A 26888-nucleotide genomic window follows, 5' to 3' on the forward strand; every position below is an offset into this window, starting at 1 on the left:
GTTGCTTAACCCTTCTATTTGAGCTTGACTTTCAGAAGCTCTGAGTGCTCTCTGCTTCCTCTTGTCTAAGGGAGCTGTGTGGCCTGGCAGTTACTGGTCCTCAGGACCCGTATCTTAGGCTGACTCTGACTGTACTATAAAAAATCCTGATGGAAAGCAGCCACCTCAGCTGCTTTTAATAACCCAGTCCTATGTGTTTTTATATTTTCATTTTGAAAAGATCCTAAGTGATCGGCCTATACACCAATGCCCTGCAAAAAGAGTACAAAACCGTGTCTTTGTTTGGAGGGACGCAAAGTAAATCCCAAATCATTGCAGTTAGTACTTTTACCTCACTTCTCTGATTTAAAACACAGTCGACTTCAGAGCTGTTTCATGAATAAGTAGTGAGTTTTGCTGATAAATTATATATTTAGTATCAAGTGGGTTGTAGTGGTGTAATGATGTATAGAAGCACGGAGATGCAGCTGGAGTCAGAGACTGGAAGTCAGTCTCCTTACCCACTGCAGCATGTTTGACTTTAATTGAAAGCTCTGCTTGAGTATTGTTTTTCACTGAGCAGCATTGTTATTCACTACACTGCATTACATAGAAGCACTTAAAGTAAGGCTAGAGCACTTTAAAATGATTTAAGTCATAAATAAGGAGGATAAAAGTTTACAGTCAACAAACTTATCTGGGAAACCTAGGCTGCAGGACGCAAATAAGTTTAAAATATTTTGCAGACTTAATACTGTTGTGTCTCACTACATAATCAATTTACCAACTACTAGTTTTTCAAGTCTTCTGGAAAAGGTAAGTAGCATTCTCCAAAGGGTTTCAAGTTTCCTGAGCTATGAAGGAAAACACCAAATGCTTAAGGACTTTAACAGTATACCTTAACATTCCTGTTTCCCCATTTCAGTGTATTTCTGTGTATTCCAGTTGTTTCCAAAACGACTGGAGAAATAGGATTTACATGTGAAGGTGCATGAAAACTTGTCATGTCCATGAACCGAATAAAGGAAGAGGCCTGAAAAGTGGGGTGCAGGCTGTGTTTTGTTCAGGCATGAAACAAAAAATCAGAACCTGATGGGTTAAAATCCCCGCTCTACACTGCTGGTGTACTTTCTGTGACCCTATTTAATGCAGAGAAGGTTTGAGATTCGATGGAGTTTAACCTGTGCTGTCGACAGAGCTATAAACTAAAGCCCCTAACAAATTGTACACAAAGAAGAGATAGCAAGAAAACACATTGTGTTCACAGGCATCTGGTTGCAGCCCTGCAAACTGAAAATCTTCCATAATGAGTGACCTGTGTTTCGTTGACAGCCTAGGTGCTGGAGCCATAGTGACAACGAGTCTGTCTTAATGCATATACTGGACCGTGGCATCTGACAGCCATTAATCTGTATGCTAATTATTCAGATGCATATAAACGATTTGAAAGAACTTACGAGAGCTAAGAGGAGCGCTCCCCAATTTGCTAGTTATTTGAATTATTACTTTTTAGTCATCGCAGCTGGCTCAAAACAAAATTACAAGTATTTCTTGCTGTTGACCTTTAAAAGAATTGTAGCACAGTCAGTCAGTCACTTTAAACTACAAACTACAGTTGTCCTAAAGCACTAGTTCTGCTCACTTTTTTCTACCTTCTCCCCCATGATAACGTGATATTAAGCACAGACTTAATTTTTTCAACATCTGGCTCAAATTAGCTGCTAACAAAACTGCCAACAACTATTTTCTTAATCGACCCTGGGAATTTGATACAGCTTGGAAAAAGCACATTTAAACCTCGTCCTTCTCCTAAAGAAACACAAATGTTTACTTGAGCTTCTGATTTGACCATAGCAGGACTATGAATTCAGTTAACCCAGCTTTATAGGCCTGCCTCCACTGGACTTTTTTTTCTCTTTGTGTAAGGAAACAGATGTGCTCGTGATTACAAACTCTCCTGCTCGCTCAAAGCCCACCATGCAAATGGCCAACCAGGAATTCCAGGCTATTTTTCTTTTTTTTTTTTTTTTTTCATGGAAGTCATTGGAGCCATCTCCCATTGTACCTGGTGGGGGACTAAGGTGCCCTGTGACCTGATGCATCTCTCCGAGCTCCTTTTGCACATGCAATTAAATGCACCGAAAATCTTTGAAAACCCAGCCCTCGAGGAAAAAAACTGCACTAGAAGCCAGCATCTTAGAAAGCAAGAGAGGTCCTTCCAGTTACGAAAGCAGCGTTATTACTACATAAGCCCAAAAAAAAACAAAAAAAAAAAAGAAAAAAAAAACAACCAACAACACAACAGACAAACAAACTGCAAGTGACATTTCGCTGTAGTTACTGAGACCATGTGGGTGAAGTGACAGCGGCCAATGCAGCTGGCTCCGCGGGGACACGTTAGAGGACACTGAAGAAGAAGAGGCTGCAGGCATACAGAGAAGTCGAAAGCGGCCCACCTGAGTCTGTTGAGGGATATTTACAAAGCTTGGATCCCGTGGTCCAACACTGACGAATCGGTTTGCGGGGGAGGTGCTGGGTGTCGAGTAGGCTGTGAAGGGAAGGGACACATGCGTTGAGGAAGCGGCACTAGATTGCACACGAACAACACCAAAACACACTGTCTCAGAGCCACCTAAGCAGATGTTTAACATAGAAATGTGCAAACGTTTTAGAGAGCGAGAGTTTGGGTTTAGACACTGGAAAAGGTCTGGGCTTACTGATGGGGATATAAACACGGAGGGGACCGGGCTGGTGGGAGAGGGCTCCTGGCCAGGCAGGATGGCCACGGTGTGCATCTTGGGGACAAGGTGCTGGGATCACCTCCACTGGTCTCCATTCCATGGGAGAACCACTGGAGACCTTTCCACACCAGGATAGAACAAGGAGCTTCTGTATGTCTTGGTATTGCCTGACCATTTTCACTCCAATCTGGGGTATGTCTGGTTTTAGCGGGGTTCTGTATCGCAGTGAATTACTTAAAGCGCTTATTAACAGAACCAGACCCTTATTTCATGCTAATCCAGCATTCTCTCCCCATAGAAAGTTTTGGTTTTCATACTGCTGTGGTCTGCACTCTCTAAAATGTTCACTTGATGTGTTTGACAAACTAGGAAGATCCTTTCGGTAAAAAATTAATGGGTTGCAGTTTCACTGGGGTGGTAAGTGCAATCAGTCTGAAGGCTGAAGCTGCCTTTAAAAACTGGAATGGCTCCCATAAATGTAAAGCTATTAAATGCAATGCAAGCCAAGAACCCAGATTACTTCCAAACTTGAAGTACTTTAATGATTTTATTGTTGCATTATATTCTCCACTGCAACTGTCCACAATGCCACGTACTTCCACATCCAAAAGCTTTCAATGCAATTTTCAGTCCTCCTCTCATTTGAAAATCCCCCATGCAATCTTCTCCCTTGGTCAGTTTTTTTGCACGTTCAGATCTAAATTCAAATAACCTAAATAGATGCCTTAATACAAACAGTGATTCTGTCTATTTTAAATATATTTATGGGAATGCATTCTGCTGAATAAAATCCCCAGACAATCTAACTGTCCAATGAAGAGACAGAAAACAACGTTAAAAGGAAAGTTACTTGCCAAATTCCAGTCAGGCTAAACATAATGTTCAGGCCTCAACGTTACAGAAAAAATAAAGCACATTAGGAGTCAGAGAAGACACTGAGGTGTCTGTGTAGATGAGAGCCTGTTGCCTTTCTGAAGGCAAAACGTTTGGTGAAGAGGCAATACATTGGAGGAGCCTTTGGTTTAAGACTGTACTGAATCAGCCCAATGCTCCACCTTATCCACTCTCCTTTCTCTTACAGGGGCCATAAGCAGATGCATGGGGAAAAGTCAAAACAGGTCACATATTTACATTTTCATATCCTTTCCCACCCTCTGCTCATTTTTAGCTCAGGGACTCCCTGTGTTTAACAGCCTGCACAGGATTTCTCATCGAGCAATGCCCAACCTGCCCTATAAGCATGCAGAACCGCATCCTCCCCTCTCTGCCCAAGTCTCACAAATGTCTCATGATGCCTCCAAATGCTAACAATTATAACAGACAGCTTCACCTTCTCAACATGCATTCCCCTGAAATCACCCCAGGAACTGCACATCTTCATTTCTTACTGATGTGAGGGGAGATAAGGCACTCCTGGCTTCTACAATGAATTCTTCCCAGTTGTTTCCACTGAGGTGAGCTTTTCTCTCCAGAAAAAGCTAACACTTTGCTAGTCATTGCGAAATTCATGCAAGTAACACTGTTCCTTCACAAAGTTTTAAAGGAATTTTTAAGTGCACTAATTCATCTTTCTGAGATGATTTTGCAAATTGCAGTGCAGCTTGCATATTAGAGCACGAACAGGTACAGTGGTTGTTATTCGTATCTGCAAATCAAGGAAGAAATGAACTGAGTACATTTGGTGAGATGTGCTCCTTGCCTTTTTACCATGTTAATTTGCTTAATAATTCAAAGAAGCCACAAATTTGCAAAGGGTATATCTCTGTTGCTAGTGCCACGTATTAAGATTCTTCTGTAATGTTTTATGGTGTTTTTTTCTTTTTTTTTTTAACTAACTACTCAACCCTATGTCGTGCAAGACTAAAAATTCCTTCTGCAGTGGGGAAAATTAACTTAAAGCTCAAAACCCAAACATCTGTTGTTTGGTTCTTCTGGTCTACTTTTAAGGAAGCAGAATGAGTGGCGAGGCCATTTAATCCCTTGGAGCAGGTAAGTTCCACTCAGAAGGGAAGGAACTCAAGATCTTGTTTACAGTTCTCTGTTGGCAGATAGTTTTGCTGTGATATTTGGTAGGAAATCAAAGGGAAACCATCAGAACGCTGTTTTAAATGCTTTCCCTCTTCAAACAAAAATTCTAAAACATTTGAAAACTGTATAATATGCGCAAAAGTCCCCATAAATCCTGCTGGGTGAATTACTATGTATACCTTTCTTCCATAATGCTTCAAACTACGTTTAACTTGCTTTCTGAAAATACACGGATGTCAGCTTGGTATTTCCTTAAGGGCATATAACTACATTGCTAGAGCCAAGCAGTGGAGAGTACCAAAACTACATATACGCAGAGCAGGCTTTACACTGGACTCTCCCAAGATGCTTATCCCACTTCACTGTAAAATATCACGAGATGGTGGTGCATTCTAAGGGGCCAATTTGGCACAGAATATTAAATTGACATGGCACACTCATTAGCCGTGACTCGTGTTGCAGTGAAATTTGGTTCAGAAAAGAGAGCAGTACCCAGTGCTGCTTAAACCATCACCAACACAACTTCAGGAGAGTAAGTCTTGTGAGGAGAGGCTGGGGGAGCTGGGGGTGTTCAGCCTGGAGAAAAGGAGGCTGAGGAGAGACCTTCTCACTCTCTCCAACTCCCTGAAAGGAGGGTGTTGCCAGGGGAGGTTGGTCTCTTCTCCCAAGGAACAGGCGATGGGAGAAGATGGCATCAAGTTGCACCAGGGGAGGTTCAGATTGCATATAAGAAAAAATTTTCCACTGAAAGTGATTGGAATTGGAATGGGCTGCCCAGGGAAGTGGTTGAGGCACCATCCCTGGAGGTATTTAAAGGATGGGTTGACATAGTGCTTAGTGACATGGCTTAGTGATGGGTTTTTTTATCAGAGTTAGGTTGATGGTTGGACTAGATATCTTAAAGGTCCCTTCCAACCGAGACAATTCTATGGTTCTGTGATTCTATGATTCTAGCTGTATTTTACTGTTTTCATACAAATACCCTTTATTGACATGGAGGTAGGATTCCTGGAAGTTCGACCACTTCTGATTCCTGTCCTGAGATTAGGATGGGGCAAACTGCTCTAACTGTTTAAAGCGGGGTCATATTATGTTACAGTGTACATAGGCTAAACCTATGGTGGGGTCTTCAAACTCCTTCTTAGGAAAGGGAAGAGCCAAAGCATGGCAAGGAACAGAAGCCAGGTCTCTCAGGCAGATCTTTTGATCTTTATCAGCTTTGTTCCATGGGAACTGCACAGATCTACACTAGTTTACACTAGCTGAGAGCTGGCCCGTTGGGCTTGAACAGGAACATCTTCCTGCCCAGCCTCGTCTTTCTGCTACTGGAATTCACTAAGAATTGTTTGCAACATCATAGCCCGTAGCCAAGGAAATGAACGTGATGCCACAAATTCGCTATGATGCTTCACTTCAGGAACAAGCAAAACAGGAGCTGGCAGAGAAAGAACATTTGCTCACACAGACAGCTTTGATATTTAGCCAAAATGGCAAGAAATTGTATGAAAGACAAGACAAACAAACAGTTTTGGGAACGTCACGTATTTTAAAGTTGCCTGCAGTAGGAGAATGTTAATTTAAAATACACTTTCCTGAAATAATTTCTATTAAGTATAGGAGTGTGTTGTTTACCAGCCAGTTCTGGAATAAAAGGATAAACTTTTGGTTTGTTAAGATGATTGGGTGAGCTATAATCTGATGTACCACTAGGTCTCTCTTTTACAGACCAAGACAGCAAGCACATGTGCTTTATGTGAAGAACTGTACTGTTTCATGAAGATCTAGGAGTCAGTTTAGCTGTTGTGGAGTTGTAGTAAGAGGATTAACTGGAGGAACGGGGTGCAATACAGCAATTCCTGCCGCAATGCCTTCTGCAGCTGAGCATCTGAGAGGGAACTGCAAATTCTAACAAATTAAATGAGACAATCACCCTCTTTTTTATGGATGGGGAAAGGAGCGAAGAGAGAGCTAAAATGGCTTGCCCAGAGGGTGCTCAGTCAATGCATAGTGAAGAAAGGGAGAAAAATCCAATCTGATTATGAATCCAGTACTATAGCCACAAGATTATTCTTCTCATCCTGATACAGTCATCACCCTCTTTTTTATGGATGGGGAAAGGAGCGAAGAGAGAGCTAAAATGGCTTGCCCAGAGGGTGCTCAGTCAATGCATAGCGAAAAAAGGGAGAAAAATCCAATCTGATTATGAATCCAGTACTACAGCCACAAGATTATTCTTCTCATCCTGACACAAATGCTATTTAACACGAAAACTCTTTTGCGAAGAGGGACATTAACCGATAACGATCTTGCGCAACAAGGGAAAATCGCTAAGTTTCTCCCCATGTAGAGTTGTGAACCTCAGAAAATAACATTTAGTTCAAAAAAGCTCTCTAAATATCATAGTGTACAGGATGGCACTATCTGAGACTCTGTGTCGGAATGAGGGCCCGGGTTCTAACACTCAGATTCAGTTATGATAGTGATAAAGTCCAACTGGCACGTAGTGGAGGTGGTGTTTTCCTTGGGCAATGAGATATTAAACCCAGAAACTGTCAAGTTCAAGAAAATATTGTGTTATGTTTGTTATGGGTTACCAACCAAACAAAATCGAGATCTGAGATAAGATAATTTTGGGGCTGCGTCTGGTATCAAGGATGTGTTCTATTGAAAAGGCTTTCTGTGCAGGAAAATGAACCCTTCCAAACCTCACAAATCCCATCTCCATTGTGTCATCTCACTGAGGAAAATGCTGCCTTTCCAAAGGGACAGGATCCACAGCTGAAATTTTCAACTCCCAGGGCACGCCTGGCCACCCAGTAGTGGCAAATCCCCAGTGTGCATCTCCAGGGGCTCTTCCTTCCTTGGACAGCACTAATGTTCATGTTTTGGTTAATGTCACAGCTGGAGAGTTTCACTATTGCTCTGAGAATCATTAACCACCTTGTTGTGATTTTTAGCTCTCGTTCCCAGGAGGCCATGCTGTATTGAACAGCTGCTCCTGGCTCCCGCACCCCTCAGGAGGGCCATATTCCAATTTTTGGTAGGGCCATAACTGCATTTTGTTTCTGCAGAGGGCTTTCTGCTAGACCAAAAAAGGGAAGGAGAACGGAGCAAATGCCAACCCCTTTCACTCTGTTTTCTTGGGGGGGGGGTGGTGGTGTGTGTGTTTCATTCTCCTCCACACAGCTAAGGAGAGAGTCTGGCCAAAATCTAACATCATTCCTGCCTTTGTTGCATAAGTGACTTTCCAATATCCTAAAGCTCTGCAGGGCAGTCAGCCATAACCCAGCGACACTCCCAGAACCGGGGCACTCAAGCAGTTCGTAACCATGGAAAACACCTTTTTTTTTCTTTTTTTTTTTTTCTTATGTGTGTGTACGGCTTTTATGAAACTCTGGTGAATCCGCACTTGCTATTTGAAGGCCAATATTTAGTTAAGAAAAAAATAAACACCGGTTAAAATGGAGGGTTGGTACTGAGTGACACGCTAAAGGGAGTCCAGTGGGCCCTTCTGGCTGCAAGGCTTGGAACTTCAGTTTGTTTTACTCTTCATGTGGCCAGCCATTTCCACTGGCTTTGGTACACTTGTAAGCTTTTTTCTTAGAAAATATTCCCTGTAATCTACTTTTCTGTAAAATTTGTCCCTAAATTAAATTATATGCTTCTTTACAACTCAAGTCACTATTATTCAAAACCCTTACCAAAAGGAAGATGCATGCCTGAGTATGTACAGAACTATATGTTTAGACGTCAGCCGTAGCTAATTAACAAACAGTAATTATTTTCCTAATCTTTTGTTTAAATACCACTAACTGGCTGCTCTTGAGAAAACCTCGTTTCCCAATTAATGTGGCAGCTGTTTGCTGAACGCTGAGCCGCAGTGACCAGCCCGGGCCGATACCGATGGGTGGTTTCTGCGAAATCCAGTGGACAAGCATCAGTTTTTATGCCAGCTGAGAATCGGGCCAGACACACATTTAGCTTGTTTACATGACGACAGTATCACAAAAAAATGAGTATTAAGATTACTGCTAAAATGATGTTGGGAATTTTTTTCTTTTAGCCACCGCACGCTGCCAGTAAACTGAGTCACAACCGTAATGACAAATATACATTGACCTAGTTTCATTTTTCCCGGTTCTGAAGACAAGGAAATAGTAAGGCATTGCTGTCTATGTTCAGTGATAACTATGACTAAACATTAACCTTTTAGATTCCGCCGCTGAATCTTATTGATAGGACTTAAAAGACAGTATCTCCCATCAGAGAGCATCAAAACTTCCTGCTAGCGCAAGTGTTGGTCTAAGGTCAGAAAGGGGAGCGGAGGGGAGGGAATGAATCAACTTCGTAGCTCAACAAAAATCTGCTGATCAATTCTAGAAGTCCTGATTCTAGAAGATCATGTTCACAATCTTACCAGCCTATCTCATACTCAAACCCATTTTAATTTCTAAGCGAGCCAGAGTATCTTGCTGAGCTTGCAGTTGTGCGCTATCGCATAGCAGAAGGCGATGCAAAACTCCCAGAACTACCAGATTTTTCAAATGCCCCCTTGGAACCTGTGCAAATCTCCTGAACAGTATATAAAGCTTTAAAAATGTAGGCTTCACATGGTCTGAATAGCGAATACCTCTTTGCACATCAAGCAGTGGTTGCATATAGCATTTAAATAATAAGCTTGAAAAGCACACAAAGGGATTTGCTCTTTCGATTAGATTGATTTTTGTTTGTGGATGTTATTTGGACTCCCTTCACTGTGGAACAAGTCCCCTACAGTTGCCATTAAAGCACTGAAAGCTTCCCTTTTGTTTTTAAATGTCAGTTTGAGCATAGCTTCATTAAATCATTTCACAATTAACTCCCTGAACATCCAGACTTTTTTAAAGCATCAAACCCAGCTGAATCACATTTGTTTCCCAGCAGAGTGAGTCCAAAGTGGTATCCCCAAGTGTGTATCCAGGAATTTGTATATTTGACTTGTGGCTACGCAAAATACATATGGGAGCCGGGTGGGTGGTGGAGAGAGGATTAAAGCTTTCTCCCTGGGCCTAAGAAATACCATAGCTTCTTGCCCAAAATGCAGGGCTCGGGAACCAAGTCATTAGGGAAGGACGTCTGGGTTAATCTAGGAAGACCTATTCCCAAAAGAACTATAAATGAAGTGAACTCAAAAGAGTTGTTAGTTTAGCCCAGTATGTATAAGCAGCGATGTTTTCCATGAGGCTCTTTGTCTGACTTCCATGTCGTATCTATCCTCTAAAGCCTGACTCGAGATACCAAACTGCCTCCTCATGACAGTAAACAAGATCCCAAAAGTCCCAGGTCTGTGTCACAGCTGAGCTACTGGCCTTGATTTCTCTCATCCGCCGTTACGTTAAACGCCCTCGAAGTCAGAAAGAAAAGTGTAACCTTAAGCTAACTCTTTTCTTGTTAATATAAAACCAGCTCTGCATTTTGTCCATCACATAGAGAGTGGAAGAGCTCTCCTGCTTCCCAACAGCTAGTCCAGTCCTCATCCCTGAGTAGCCAGTAGGTGACCACAACACGTTGGGTGCTGCCGTTAGCCCTTGGTTCCCGCTGCGTCTATACTTACTTGGAGAAGTGGGAGAGGTGGCCCCTCCTTCTGTTGATGTGGTTGGAGGTTTTGTGTCTGGCACTGGCAGAGGCACAGGCCTAGCCATTGGTGGCGGAGGTGGTGGTGGCAACATTGGGGTAGGAAGGAATGGATTGTGCACCTTGCCTTGGCTGCTACCATTGGGCTGCCAAAAAACAAGCAAACAGACAAAAATTATACTAAAAATCAGCTATTAGGAACCTCCAGTAATAACAATCTAGTTGAAGGCTCTGTGCAATATATTTACAATTACTTGAGAGGTGGTAAAAAAAGTGCTGGGTCAAATTCTCCATTGACTTCAAGGAATTTTGTCTCAAACTCTGTGAACCTTGTGAAACTAGGGAAATATTCACTTTTAAACGTCTATTCTATTAGCAGCTGGTCTGAACTTCCTTGGATTAAATTCTATTACTCTTCCTATTTCCTGCAGCCACTAACTGATGCTCACTGAGGGTTGAGGCAGTATTTTTTACCCCTTATATCCCCCAGTTTCATGCCTCTGTTATACCCTTAGGGTATCAGAGCCTAGGACTTGAGTGGAAATTTCTTAAAGATACTGCTCATTAATAGAAAAAACAAGCATTTTTGGTGGTCTTAAAAATTGTGCTGATATCTTATTACAGGAAAATGTATGAGTATATATTAAAGTAACTGCTCTCCCACATCCCTATTGAGTAAGGAATAGTATAGCTCGCTGTTTAGTTGCCACTGGGATCATATGGAGCAACGACCGAACATAGAACTGCTTCATTTTACACATCAGGGGGAAAAAAAAAACCACCCTCCCTTTAGTCCGGGATGTGGTCAGTCATGGGCAGAATGGGCTCAGCTATACAAGTGTGCTCTGTCAATTAATCACCAGAAAAACCTCTCCATAACTAAAAGTGTTTTCAAATATCACAAAAACCAGAAGCAGGCTTAAAAAAAAAAATGCCTCCCCTTCCCCCAACTTGTGAAGTTTACATTTTAAATGTAATGCAGCCTGGACACTTGAAAACCATACAGATAGATGCCAAATACCATTATAAAGAGAAAGTAGGACAGCCTGTGAATCAGGTGTTCCATTTTAGTGACAAAAATGATGAGATCACTTTCGACAGCACTCTACAAATTGATCTCACTGCAGTTCTTCTGGCACTGAGCATCGGCTTTTCCATTGATGATAAAAGCTCAGCTTTAAACACAGATCCATATTCTAAGTACTGCTAAAGAAAATAATATTTTAATTCCTGTTAGGGTTTCCATTAGCCTGAATTACTGGGGACAGAATACTCATACTGGCAAACGCTTGGGACCTTATTTTCTTTTCACCTGCTTTGGCACTGACAAAAGGCCTTCGAGTCGTGTAGGTGCAAATCACACTTGTGCTAGAGCAAAAATGGTTCAGGGCATAAATAAGACTCAAATTCATCTGCATTTAACTTAACAGCACTCCCACTGACTTCAAAGACTGCAGTTACTAGTGTTTGCAGTAAGAAGCAATCCTTCAGGGATATTTATTTTTCCAACATCCAGTACCTTTAATAAACTAATATATTAGTGACATCTCTCAAACACTATCTTGTCTCACAATTAGGTCCCTTTCCTGCCAAGAAGACCCCTGCTGCATGTTCATTGTGAGTGTGCTAACAGTTCATAATGCTGAATGGTTTGGGATAAATTAAGCAAATGAATACTCAAGGAAAAAGAAAAGCACTATATTGATTTGTTGTCTAGACATAAATGTATCTGCTAACATATTGCAGACATTATTCAAAGCCAGGACTGGCTGGAATAAGTAGAGTCAGTTTTTCTGCTGGGGAAAGGAAAGCACTGAGAACAATATAGCTTATTAAATAAGTGTAATAAATTAGATGCTAATAATTAAACTAATTCTCATTAACACTTTCAATCGTATGTATGTCAGGAGAGAAACAGTAATTTTGCCAGTTATTACTTCATTGGCTGGAAAAAGTTACATGCATTACATTTCATGAAATATTCAGAGCATTATTTTAGATTTGATTTACATAAAATTTATAAATTCTGTATTTGACCGGAATGCTATTTCAATAATAGCAAGATGATTCACTTTATTTGATTAAAAAAAAATGAAAATGGTTATTTGAAGCTTTGGAACTCTGCTTAATTTTTCATAGAGATAAGGGGAAAAGATAACTGCTTACAGAAATAACAAACCATAATAAACTGTACTTTTAACATCTTGAGTTCAAGTACTGGTCAACTTGATCTAAAGTGCTATAAGGCAGTATTTTTTTTTTTAATGAACTTAGCTGATCTGAAACATCTGTTTCTCACCCTCCCTTTTCCTGCTCCTTCCCCCCCACTCTCCCCTGAACTTCAAAAATAATTAATAAAAATTATTCTGCCTTCATATTTTGTTAACCCTAGTTCCACTAGGGTTACAACGCATGCAGCAAAGTCATTTGTGGAGGGACCCAAAAGGTCACTGTATCGCCAGCTTCTTTGACAGTTTAAGTTAATTTCACCACAATGTGGTCGAGTGGTTTTTTGGGGAGGATTTTTGTTGTTTTTTCAAATATTTTTGCAGTAGCAGCATTTTATTATTTTTTTTTCCCCTTCCAATGACTATTCAAGGTGTGTTCCTGTACGCAACATGCTGTTAAATATAATCCCATCATCCCATGGTTAAATTTTACATAGGACAAACACTTCTGAAGAAATAAAAACGGCTTCCTTACATTTAGGAACCCCACCTGTCCAGCCTGCTGACCAGCGTCGGGGCAGACAAGTTGGACAAACTCTTTCAGAGTCTCCTGAGGATGATAGCGGATTGCTGGGTGTGAGAAGTATGGCCCAGGCTGTTGAATAATGGGTGATGTTGGAAAATGAAGAGTCGATGGTGTTGCATGTGGACTTGCTATAGGAAAGAAAACAAAAGAAGTTATATAGAGTTTTGCCTTCGGAAAATAAAACAGTTTAAATCTACCGTAGTTTTACTTTGAGTCTTTTTTTTTTTTTTTTAAATGTACAGTATTGTTTATACATCTGATCTTCACAATTAATATATTAGACCACATTGTGTCCTACACTCACTTCATCTAGATCCTGAAAGCAAAGGGAGCCAGACACTTTAAAGGATTTTCTGTGTTTTTAGTGGACACGCATAAAGGAATCAGCACTCCTTTGTGAAAGTGAAAACTATTCATCACCTTAAGAGCATTCCAAATCAATCAGGCAATAAAAAAATGTATTTGGGAGATTAGGATTGATTTAATTGACATTTCATATTACTTGGATTTGCACATATGAATCTATTTTATATTGCACTATAAATGGTTGATAATTTAAAGATGGTCTAACACTTCCTGTTGTTGGGGTTTTTTTTCCACCTCGGTTTAGGAACATTTATTTTAAGTAACGTATTTTCATCTAATGAACATGCACAAAGTGGCAAGATCGTTTTGAAAATTACATTTACATTTCTCCTGAATAATGTTAGGCTCAAATCTTCAGCAAGCCCCCAGTTTGCATTCAGGGATGACGTTTAATTTGGTGAATTTATGGGCCAACAAGCCAGCTGGAAAATGTACTACAGTGAAGGTGTAAAGGTGTAATGTACACAAGCCCATCGGCAATGACAGATTTTACCCTCAGCTGATTTCAGCAGAACTACTAGGGCAGCCAAAGAACCTTTTGCTCTCCTAACGTTATGTGATACCTTTGCCCAGTTCCTTGGCCTTCAAGATATATTGGGTTGGACCATGAGGTAGCAACTGCCACTATTCGTGGTGCTATGAATTCTCACTTTCCCCTCTAAATGAGAATTCACTTTTCCTTTAAATGCCCAATTAATACGGTTGAGCAGAAGCTCATCCACAAATCATAGTTTTTTTCTCACCAAACAGCCACCATTACATCCTTGTTGCTCCCTTGGTGTGCTGTTGTAGTCATCTTCCAAGGGTGTCCATGTGCATAGACTGCACTTGTACACCACACATAACCCATTAGATAAAGGCTATGCAAGGGAGGTAATATCCTACAGAAACTCGTATGTTGGCTTTGAAGTAAGTTAAATATAAGAGAGGGGGAAAAAAAAGCCTTTGGCACTTTTTGAAAAATTGGAGAGATGCAGGAAAGTTTAACTAAAATCAAATACAAACGAGTAAACACTCATTTCATGACAAATGTTATGAAAAGCCCTTGGTTAAATAAAAGCTAAAATCTGCTTCTTAGTCTTGTTCATCACCAGTTTAATAACATGACGCTTTATTAATAATTTTTTTCTCAAGCATTATTAAACCATTAGCAAACTCAGAGCCTGAAGATGTGGACAAAACGTACTCAGAGGCAGCAGCAAGGAAACCTACTGCGTTTTGCTGTAAACATTCATTAAGGGCTGGCTGGGCAGCACTTCTATGTACTTCTTTCTCCACGACTGGATAGGAATGATTACTTTGACACCACCACCAAAAAAAGCTGCACTCATGCCTGGGGTGCTGAGATGGGATGAACATGAAGCTCTCATCCTTGCCATGAAAAGCCCCCCTGTAACCTTGTTAAGCCCACGAGTCCTCCCAGTCTGTTCCCTTCAATACCATTTAAAATATCCATAACAGCAAGAGAATAATATGCTAAATGTGTGGTACCAAACTGCATCTCATGCAATGGGAAAGCACCGCTAAAAGAAAGTATGGAGATGAGGAACCAAAAGGTAGCGTGCAGCCTTCAGCTATCTCTGTCAAAGCAGATGTAGTGAATCTCTTCTTACAGCATGGGCTATCTGTCTTACAACAGCTAGATATTGTGGCATGTGGGCTGAACTGGAAGCCAGTTGTCTTCCCACAGCTCTGCAATACTGCACTTGGGAAAAGGAAACAAGAAGCAGCATATCCCACACTCCTTGTTATGGAAATGTTGACAGTTATTCCATGGCCAAGGCAAACACCTGTGTGCCCAGCCTGTTCAACCTGTCTGCACATCTGGGCTTATCTCTTGTTGGTTTTTTGTTTTTTTTTTTAACCCTAATTAATTATTTCTTATTCACTTTTAAGACAAATAGTTTTGTTCTGAGTTTGCATCTTAAATTATAGTATATTTGAAAACCCTTCAGATGAAGAACCCAAATCTTCAAAGGAAGAAATGAAGGCTATTTTCCTGTCCCCAAACTCCTGGGAGAGGCTGTAACTTTGAAGTCTGCTATTAAAGGTAGAGATAATGTGGGATTCACCTTACTAAATGTGGGTGTCTGCCATGGAACTAATTATCTTAGAATCAACAGAGAACTAAAAAGAACTAATGGTGTCCATGGAGCTGTTCATCTCATCCAAAGATAGACCACTTCCTTTGACTGGACTTCACTGACCAGGCTGATGGGCTCACCAGTGGGTGTGAAGGGAGCCCACCAGTACTAGCTGCAAGGTAGATGCCTCCAGTCTAGGCACACACCTTCAATGAGGTGAATTCCACCCAAAGCATCAGCCTCTGATCTCACACCAACCCCTGAGGTGCAACTGCTTTAATGACACTTACGTCATCTTCTCCAGGAAGCAACAGTCATTTTAGGGCTTGTCAAAATATTTTGCCACAAATATTGGTTCAGCTAAAGTTGGTGGTAAGAATTTTGATGACTACAGCAAAATCTTCATTAGCCTACAACATGTCCTTTTTTTGATATGAAACATATTCTTCCTCTCTTCCTTTCTATCTCCTTTTATAGCTCCCCCTTTCCTTGCATGACAAATGGAAGATGAATGATGAAGATAAAAGTGAGAAATGAAAACTTATGTGATAAACAGCTAATTAAATGAAAAAAAAAAAACTGGGATATTTTAAACATTTATTTATAAAAAAACATTTTAGCACCAGCTCTGTTAATACTATTTGAAACTGTTAGGCAACTGCACTGTCCTGTGTACACATCTCGGAACAAATTCATTCCCTTTCTTCATCCATTCTTCTACTGGGTGAAAAGGAGATAGAAGATATTTCAATCAAAGAAGAAGGAATAAAAAATTCTATCCAGGCAACAGATTGAAATTCAAAACAAGGCCAAAACCCACACTGTATTTAGCTTTTCCAAGTTATTGCTCTTCATTTAATAATTTGGTTTGCTATATGCAAGATGTGTTATGGTTATTAGAAATACTCATAGGCATGTAAATACTGGGTCTTTCTCTGCTGCCTTGACCCACTCAGCATGTCAAGGTAGAAAAAAAAGTGAAAACATTTGTCAGTGATCTTCCCAAAGAGAGACAGAGCAGAAAAATGAATGCAGAAATGAGCAACAATCATTCAGGAAGGTTTAGTGCTGCAAGAAGGAGAAAGTTGTTCCTCTTCAGAGTCTCGGCCAACTCCTCAGCACAACCTTGAAGGGCTTTCTGCTGATCATGGGAAAGACTCGGGGAAGGAAAGAAGACCAAACAGGCATCAGTCCTCAGTCTGTGCCACACTCTGACATGTAGGGTTCATTTTCTCCGAGTGGATGGATTGTGCATAAGAAGTGATGAATGGAATAAGGATCTCCAAAAGGTTTGATTTTGCAGTCTCCGACCAGGAAATAGAAAAATTTCTCAAATAGCAAAAGAAAAGGTTGTTTGATCAGAGGAAGAATATACTACTCTTAAACTGATCAACATTACAAGTGTGCCTGCCATATACTAGAGAGAGGGAATTAAATGCTAACGTCTAAAAACTGCTGGCCCAGATACAGACCATTACTCCGATAGCTGTGCTGTGGTCACTGACTCCGGTGTACGCAAAAATGGCCTTTCAAACAAGTTCTGAGTGCAGAACATATCCGTGTTTCAAAATGTATGGATCCTCACAAACATTTTTAATCAGTTAAAGGACAAGCAGGTTGGTATTTTCCCTCTTTGCCTCTAAAAGGGGCAAGTGATCATGGACAAGCCCCTTCAGTCATGATTTTCAGAAATGCTTAATAAAAATTAAAAAGTTGTTGCTTCTGAAAACCATGCCTAGAGTGATGCAAGTTTTCCTGTGTATAAGAAGGGGCCATTACTACTGACGTGCTTCTGATGGGATAAGTCTCAATTGGTGATTGTAAAGTCTTTGAGATCTTCAGATGGAAGATAAAACAGGTCTTTGTCTATTATTTATTTACTTATTGACTTATTATTTATGTATCCCTAAGCAGCTCCACGCTGCCAAACCGTATTTCTCTTGGCGTCTTTCAGCCTGTGGCATTTATATTTTATTATTGACCTCACTAAATGACATAAAATATAAGTTCTACAACCTATGAAAATATGCGTACTCCAGATCAGAACTTCATTTCTACCTGCTGTAGGTATGGAGGAGTTGGACTATCTGGCGTTATTAAATCTGTTATTTGTGTGTGGGGGTTGGAGGCAGGAATTATCCTTCCATCTCAAGGCAAGCATAAATATTTCAAAGCACACATGATTCTAATTCCATTGAAGCTCATCTGAAACATCCCAGACTTTTTATTGAAAATGAGATGATAATGTATGGTGGCCTGCAACAGATATACCAGTATTTTAAAACTACTGCTATTGGGCCAAGTAATTATGCAGTACAGCTGTTGCGTGCTATACTGGATTTTTTAGTGTTTTATGAGTTCGTGGTGCTGTGCAGCACAGAAATAAGAGGATTTTTCAGGACGCTGAATTCAAACATCTGATTATGCAGTCCAGTCTTGTCTCTTCCCTTCTTGATTTGTAGTAGCTAATAAGAAACTAACTAACTAATAAAATAAGTTGCATTCATTGATTAGGTTAGCACTTCAAATGTCTAAAGCAAAAGAAGAAGAGCCAAAATTGTGAATTCTATTCAACTGAACGATCAGATAATAAAGAATCAGTTAATTTGAAACAGGTTCTAGTTTTCTTCAGATATTTAGTACCCTTCTCGGGCCCTTCTCCTGGAACAAAGGAGCAGTCCTAATAACGACTTATGGGATCTTTTCTCCCGGGGAGCGCTCACTGATGTGGTAAAGAGACTTCGTGCTCACACCTGCACCGCTCAGACAGATTTCTCCACCGGCACAGACCAACATATGGGGGAAGATACATCGATCCATCCACCTTCCGTCTCCTCTTCCAAAAAACCTTGCCAACCCCTTCAAGTCCAGATGACTGGATGAAATTTCTTTCTTCATAAGGTTGTTTGAAGTCTTTGAAAGGGTCATTTCGCGCTGCTCTCCTCCCGCTCGGGAAAAGCCTACCATCACCCTGCACTCCTCGCCTGTCCAGAGAAGTTGTGGAATCAAAACCACTGTTCCTTCACAGGCACAAGGGCTGGTCCATCAGACCCTGGCCAAGAGTGGATTGGCTTTACTAGGGCCAAGGCTCAGATACCTCCTCTAGAAAGTGATAATTAAGTTTACTAATAGCTCATTAAACATTGATCAATCTTCCTAGAAATAGTAACATTATAATCATAATGAAACAGGATCATTTTTATCAGCTTGTTTTTGAGGCCATTATAATTGGCTTCATTACAATTAAGAAAGTGGTTTTTTAAAAGTCATTTCCCTGGAAATGTTATAGAACAGTTTGTTCTGCTAGATATTTCCATTTCAGGCTTCTAAGTTGCTTTAACTCCCTGCATGCTGTAAGCTTTCTCCTAGCATTTAAGTGATGCAAGTGCCAGTTCAAATTATGCAAGATGTATCCCACCCTTTGTACCCCAAAGGTACTTATTCTGAAAATTGACCATATTAGAGTACTAATTGGCTAAGCCACCATGCTGGCTGATGTGAAATGCTTTCAAACACCATGAAACAGCTGTGTTTATCGGAAATATGAAGAGTGACTTTTTAATAAGGAGATCTGGCAATAATCCAAATTTGTTGAAAGGAACTTACACTTCTGTGTATAATACAATACAAGAGGTAAAGAATGGAAGCCTAAAACAATAGCTTTAAGCCCACAGATTTTTGTGATGAAAGCAGTTACCCAAACAAGAAAAAAATAATTAAGAAACTTGGGCTGGGATTTGCAGAGGTCCTGAGAGAATTCATTAACTCCTTTTGAATTTCAATGGGAGCTGTGTCCCCGTAACTCTTTCAAAGGTTTCTGAAAGTCCCCATTTTTCTTACTGCCCATTAGGAATAGATTTTAGGGTGATAAATGTAGAGCAGTCTCTTATTTACGTTAGCTTCACTTAAATATCGAACTGCTGAGGATAGGACTGACCAGTCCTAGGACCAGCCCTCTGAAGGCAATTCCAATCGGTGGAAAACTTAAATATTGCATAAATCCCATAATGGTTCAAAGAGGCTGTTTAGTAACATGTCTGTCAGGTCCACGGATGAGCCAAATTCAAACTGATCTTGTCTTACATTCCCTTTTGCACTGACCAGGCTGAGAAATTATGGGGTGGGAGAACAAACATAGGCCTTTCCCTCTTAGCATGGCTAAAATTTAGGTATCACTGATACTTCCACATAGGCAAACATAGATGAAACATTCAAAATGTAATATAAACAGCTGACCAATGCAAGAGATATACAAATACCCTAAATATGATGGATGGAGGATCTGTTCCTGCTCAGGGACATCAAAAGAACTGCCGAATGTCCACCTCTCAGCTCCAGAAGTCAAGCGCAGGTGGTCGGCTAAGCACTGCTGAAAAAACAGAGCACGGTATCTCCAAGGTGGGGCTGGCTCTCAGCCCCTTTTTCCTGCTCTGGAGAACGTTAGAAGGCACCTGGACCCTTTGTTCAGAAATACTCTTTCGGCAAGAGATTTTGCAGTAGCAAGTGGGAGGCAGAAGGACATTTTGCCAGGGCCCACAGAGTTCCTAGCAAAAGAGAAAATATGCTTAAAGCTGTGTTTGGGCTCAGGGTTTATTGGTGTACTCTGGGTTGTGAGCGTTACAGCCCGGGTTTTGAAAACCTGTAGAGCTGAACTGAGCGCAGGTTCCAGATTCTGGCACAGGCAGGGGGCCAGTTAAGTTAGCTATTTTGAGCAGATTGTTTTAAAACATGTCAAAATTCTTCTGCCTTTGGGAGATCAGAATACTATGGAGCTGATTTCAAGGTATAGAAACAAAAATCATACCTACAGAAAGCACTTTCCTTCCAAGACCATAGCTAGAGGTCAAAAAACATAATTTAACCTAGTTGTAGAATTCCTCCTTCACATTGAATGCTGGCAACTTTTGCACATTATTATTGTTTTTAATACACATGATATATTCCCACATAGAAGATAAAAACTATTGCTAGGAGAATATATCATGTCTTTCTTATAATGAAATGCAGTTGATAAGTTTACAATAGAAATGTAAATTCTCTTAAAAACCACAACCTTTATGTGTGTGATGATATAATTCTGCTTTGATACTAAAAAGGGCATGGTAATGGAATCTGTGACTTTGGAGTGATATATTGCTGTTAAGTTAATAGGACTCCACATTCCCATTTCTAATATCAGTGTTTTTTTCCCCTTTCATTCTGTAGATGGTAAGCTGATACTACATAAACATTGTTAAAGCTATAGTTCCACGCTACAGTAATTCACTTAACTTTAACATGATTTATGGTTCTGTCAATAGAGGAGGTTGAAAATCCAGAGCTCTGATGCTTAAACATGGGTTCCATATTTAAAGCAATAATGTGCTTTTTGTGTGTGTCTGAAGCTAGAAGAATTTAGCATAAAGCAGAGATAAAAATATTATAGTTCGCTGCACTGTTTAAAGCACAGAGTTTAACTTCACGGATACATCAAAGAGAGCAAAGAAACTGAGCACAGAATCAGTAAAAGCAGGGGTAAAATACTTTGGTCCCGTAGCACTTTATTTTTATATTATTTTTTAGGGATGCATGAAATCCTATTAGTATTTTTAACACTCCCCCTTTTTTCATTCTTTTGCTCAGTTAGATCAGCTCCTTTTGTCAGGATGAGTTTAAATCTGGGTCCACTGTGTTAATCACCCCCCATTCTTCTTTCTGGCACTTACCCTCCAGGCATTTTGCCTCTTTAGGAGATTAAGCGACCAAGTCATCTTGTTGCTCTAACATGTCCTCACTGGAGCAACATATTAACACAATTCCTCTGCAAAAGAGCCCTCTTTAGAAGTTTGCTGCAGGGATGACAAATTAACCCAGCATGGTGTCCCACACATCTATCTCAGTACAAATTATTAGTGTAATAGAGCTTTTAGTTATGCATTTATCTAGTAATTATTGAACGGTTATACAAAACGAAGCTGAGCAATCATGGCCCTTTATGAGGCAATCTCAGTGGGTGGCCTTACAGTTAATTTAGGATAGGACTGTCTAAGCAGTTCACTCACACACAAATTAGCTGAACAGCCCGCTCCTTTAAATATTTCCTATGTCACAGGCTAACTCTTTACAATACAACAAAGGTAGAGTTTTAATTACACGGTGCCTGACTTTTGTTTAGCTGAAGCTTTAACCATTTGCAAGCCTTCCTCCCTGCCCTCCCCTGCCTGGGATGTGGGAGTAGATGGCAGTTTGGGTGGGGTATCTCGTAATTACTAAACCCTGACCTTGGGGCCATCTGTTAGGAAACTATTTTTCCTTCAGCATCCTATTACTTCAAAGCGAGAGGAGGAAAATCAAAATCTTCACCTACACGGTCAGCTCTCCTGACGTTGTCAACTGGAGCATCCCTTCGTGCTGCTCCCAAAGCAATTGGTCGGTGTTAATGCTATTTATGGTTTCTACTCCACTTTCTTACCCTCTCCTGGCTGTCTTACGGTACCAGCCCCTGAGCTGAGGTGTCTGTATTGGAATGAACTCGCACCACGTTGTTTTTGTCAAAATTCAAAGGAGAGCAGGAGGTTACATCAGTCTGGCAGCTGACAGCATCGAGGAGCAGCCCCGGGTAGTTGTAGGGAACAGGATATTACAAAATGTCCTTTCACACTGAGTAGCTCTGGAGTGAGGTAGCAGGAATGATCACTTGGATTTGCGTGAAGCTGGGTGACAGGACAGCTAACAGGCACTGATACTCTGGTGACCCCGTGGAGAATTTTGATAGAGAAGGGCTCAGTGTTTTCCCAGATACATGACATACAGTTTTTGCCACTTTGGCACAAACAGAGAGCACTATCCTGCAGAGTTTCCCTGGTGGGCCTTGTCCTGATAAAAATCTCAATGGCAATGCTTATTATGGAGGAAATTAGTATAACAGGAACCACTCCACTAGTTGACTTTCATCCCTTCTTCTCTTTCTGCTCACACACCCATTTCCTTGGGTTCTTCCCTTTTGCGCTGTATTTCTTGTTTCTTGTAATTGTGTTTCTCCTTCATTTATCTTCCTAATGTACCATCTCATTCTTATCTTTTTTCTTTCCTTGCTTTTTCTTCCTTGCTTTTTGGCTTGCAGGATCTATGCTGTCATATTCTGTGGAAATGATTGAACGCTCCACAGCCCAGGCTGCCGTATATCCCAGGTTTACAAGATCGTGGTCAATTTAACATTTCAGCCAGCTCCAGATATAAAGTCACTAGAGTGTAAGTAGCAATACATGGAAACCTAAAACCACTTATGTAAATACTGCTGTCACCCATAGTATTTAAATCCTTCACTGTCTGGTAAAGAGTTCAAGCAGGCTAATGTCTGGGAAACTTTGTAAGACGCCAGCAATACGTGATGGCTTTGCAATCCTGGAGCACTGCGGTGGGCTACGCTGACCACCAAGTGATCTAACTTGCAGGTAACAAAAGTATGCTGCGTAGGAGACAGGGATCTAACCACTTGGATTTTCAATGCTTTGAAATAAATTCTAAAACTGATAGTGATGCTAAAGCCACCCTATAGGTGATCAATTTACCATCTGCCGGAGACTGAATCCTAGCCACGCTGGTCCAGAGAAGACATATGGTGCATTCATAGAGTCATGCCCAAAAAACTGCCATCATCAAGTGAGGCTCCATGAATCACTTTGCTAGCTTATCACCAAAGAAACTTGGATCTTACCACCATCTGTTGGAACTACTGAGGAGTCACTGAAGCATTGGCATCCATGCGCCAGCACTCACTGCACATCTGGTCCTTTGGTCAGCCAGCTCAGATCCTCTCTGCTGGCTACTGCCCAGCTGGGTTGGGTACTGGCAGCAGCACCAACGCAGATAGGAAACTAGTGCACAGCCTTCCACAACGCAGTACAGTACCAGCAATTTCACAAGAACAGAGGTTTTCCAACAGGTTGATTGAGTGGAGCACCTCTGATTGAATGGAGAAATCCTCTTAAGGATCTACTCCTCCTCCAAGTCAGTTTTGTTTCCAAAATGACTCATTGTGGGGATCGCCGGGAAGGGCACTCAGTATCCTGGGATACCCCAGCATATGACTTGTACTGTGTTCTAAGGAATGTTTGGAAGTGTGTGAAAGATTCGGGAATATTCCTGAGAAGTTATAAATCACTGGTTGTCAATGACAACACCTGCCATGAATAGTCTACAGCTTCTTCTCTGCTGTCTATTTTGATCGTGCTTTACAAATGCATCTCATATACACATCCAAGTGATAAACTTGCACATATGAACATCAGAAGGAGATTGAACCTTCTCGTAATCGTTCAGTTGGCTGAGGAGCTTACTCTGATGGTGACCTACTTACTCGTGACTTTCCTTTCTCTGAAATATCTCTGCAGACTGAAGATTAAATCCTGCTCTTACTTTTCTGAAGACCACTCAGGATGACCTGCCACTGACCATTTATATAATGCAGAGGTATCCAAAGAGAATGCAACGTGTGGGCACTATATTATACCGATAATTTCTGCAGGAAGGTATAACTTCCAGTAACTAATGGTGGATATGAATTGCTCAAAAATTATATCCTCTTATATGATTGCATTATACTCTTTATGTTGCCACTTTTGATACCTGAAAAGCTTCTCTCTTCTGCTTACTGTCCCAAAGTACACTGGAGGCGATGGGATAAAGAACAAAGCTGGATTTGTGGAAAATAATCCATCTCAATATATTACCCTTTACTAACAGAACGATTGTTGTAGAAGAGAAATAAACACAGCCAGTGTGCTGCGGAAGAAGAATACTGAAGAGGAACATCCAAAAAGAACAAAGAACGAAGTCTGGAACAAGATTTTTCCAGGATGATGACACTTCAAGAATCCATGCATGGATTCAGAGGGATTTTTTTTTTTTCCCTGAAAGTCTGTAAGAGTTTGTTTGCGAACAAGCATAAAATAGAAGATGCTTCCAAATGATGTTGCAGAAGAAGCTTTAGTTAACCTGTTAGGAATCATTGATGATGAGAACCTGTGTTACTTCTTTATGCAGTTAGTAAAGACATCTCCTTCCAAACAGACAAAATTTGGGAACTGTAATCATTGTATTTGCTCTTTTAAATTCTGGCTGTGTTTGAATGTTCTTCTCACATAGCTGATGGATATCCCCTGGTGCATAGAAAAACTCTTGTGAAAACAGACTGTAGATGAGATTTAAACAAGACCTCACCAGTGATACATTTCCTCTCTCAACCACACAAAAATCCAAAATACAGAGGATCCAAACATGGGCAGACAAAGGCATTCAGTGATCTTAAAAAATAAGTGCGAGGCAAAACATAGCTAAATAAAGAAAAGCCTATTAACTAATCAATCAACAACTCAAATCTAAAAGGCTGAACTTCTAAAAGATAGGAATTCAGAGTCAGCTGATGTGCATTGAATATAATGTTAATGGAACATTCATATTATTCATACTTATATCACCAATTATCAAGGCTTTTAAAAGGAGATATATTTGCCAGATAGCTCAGATCCAAATTTCAAGGGAAATCTGTATAGAATTTAGATGCCTAAGATCTTCCGAGGATCTAGGTATGTGTCTAAGGGTAATAAATAATTTTTATGGGATTAACCACAACAAATCAAAATACAATAAGCAGATTTAACAAAGCACAGAACCCAATGAAGTGCAATTCTGACCTCGCTTCAACTTAGTGCAATTCTACCACTTCACACCGCATCACCTGGACTTTGCAGACAAAGAGGCTCCTCCTGGTTTATGCTGCCCTCGGTAAAACCACACTAAAGCCAAACAGCCATTTCAAAATAATTTCCAGTATGAATTGCTAATACGTCTTTTTATGCTTCACCATTCGACCAATTCCTTAATAATCTTGCCTAAATGAGACAAAATTTCATCGCGAAAGAAACATGTCACAACCATTCATTCCTATTTTTATATCTTCCAAAGAGGTTTGTAAGAAGATTCATTCATTTGTGTATATTACTATGCCCAAGTGAGTTCCTTTTCAAACGTGAACTGAGTATTGCATTTAGTTTTCTAGGCTAAATGCAAATGCAGCTTTCTAACAAAAATGTGTAAGCACATCTAAACCCAGAGGACATCTCTTTTACTTGGAAAGTCAATCAGAAGAGTACTGCGAAGAAAACCAGCCAAAGCATTGCAGGAACCAACTTCAAAGGAGTCCCCTAACAAGGCAGTTCTTCAGCATTCTGATACCAACAATACAAGCACTAAATGACCGGCAGAAACAAAGGCATGGTGCTGGAAAACAGGAGTGGTTCAGAAGGTAGCGATGGGTTCCTATCTCAAGCGGTTTAGACTCAGTCTATGTTATGAATGGACACAAGCAGAAGACACTCTCTGTAACACATTCTGTCTCCCCACCCTCTTCAAAAAAAGCCCTAAGCCCCCAGAAACCAGTGTTTCCACCTCAGTTGAGTGGTCACCAGGAGATTTACCAAGCAGCCCAGCCTAGCAAAAGCCAAACGCGGGTCTTGACAACTAAAAACTCCGGGTTATCAAGCTTCTGAAGCGCAGCCTCTCACTGGCTGGGTCACAGGTGGCGATGACTTTCCATGGAAAGGTGCTGGGATGGCCACTGGGTGCCATGGCTAAGGTTTAAGCTGCCTGGGGGGGCTCTTGGGTTAGGCCTCACCTCTGGGTCCTGTAATGACAGGTCGATGGTGCTGTGTGAAAGCCGTTCCAAGGGAGGAGGTCTGCGAAGGCGAGGGACTGCTGAAACCAGACTTCTCTGACTTCTTTAATGTAGTTGGCGATGGCATTCCTGGCAAGAATGATTGATAAGTGCAATTTAATAATGCTAGGTCATGGAACGACAGCCTATGCATTGTGAAAGTGGGTGCAGAAGCAGCTAAGAAAAACTTAAAGGACAAATGAAACGGAATACAACAGCAAGCCAAAAGCTCACTTTTATTTGTGGTCTTTTTTTTTTTTTTTTTTTTAGGCAGAAGCCATTAACCAGGCGGACCTCGGAGACTGGAACGAGGGCGAATAAAAAGAAGCTGCAGATCATTATTTAAAAAAACAAAAAAAAAACAAACAACAAAACAAACAAAAACCAACAAACCCAACACAAACCCCTCACACTCTTAGGCACCTACAGCATTAAAAGTTCACTTTTTTTTTTTGTTTTTTTTTTTTTTTTTTTTTTGAGGCAGAAGCAGCCATGGTTTGCTCTGAGCAACGAGTACTAAAAGGCAGCCATATTTTTCTTTTAAATCTGAAATATGGATAAGATGCAGCTTATTATTGCTACTGAAACCTACTCTGCTTTATTTTTAGAAATCTGTAATAGCTGGAGCAT

At 40.7% G+C, this 26888-nt stretch overlaps 1 protein-coding gene across 3 annotated transcripts in view; it reads right to left on the reverse strand.

Moving 5' to 3' along the window:
- NFIA (nuclear factor I/A) overlaps positions 1-26888 on the reverse strand; it is a 363025-nt gene that overhangs the window by 23531 nt on the left and 312606 nt on the right. For 2 of the 3 annotated variants that reach the window (XM_014939239.1, XM_014939238.1), the window contains 4 exons: positions 26220-26348; positions 13065-13243; positions 10342-10507; positions 2436-2527 (listed from right to left, as the gene is read on the reverse strand). In XM_014939239.1, coding sequence (XP_014794725.1) covers positions 2436-2527; positions 10342-10507; positions 13065-13243; positions 26220-26348 — 566 coding nt within the window. The remainder of the gene's footprint in view (positions 1-2435; positions 2528-10341; positions 10508-13064; positions 13244-26219; positions 26349-26888) is intronic. The other variant, XM_014939240.1, reaches the window with a different exon arrangement.

The sequence above is a fragment of the Calidris pugnax genome, unplaced genomic scaffold (assembly GCF_001431845.1).
Source record: "Calidris pugnax isolate Ruff unplaced genomic scaffold, ASM143184v1 scaffold18, whole genome shotgun sequence".
Classification (NCBI taxonomy): Eukaryota; Metazoa; Chordata; class Aves; order Charadriiformes; family Scolopacidae; genus Calidris; species Calidris pugnax.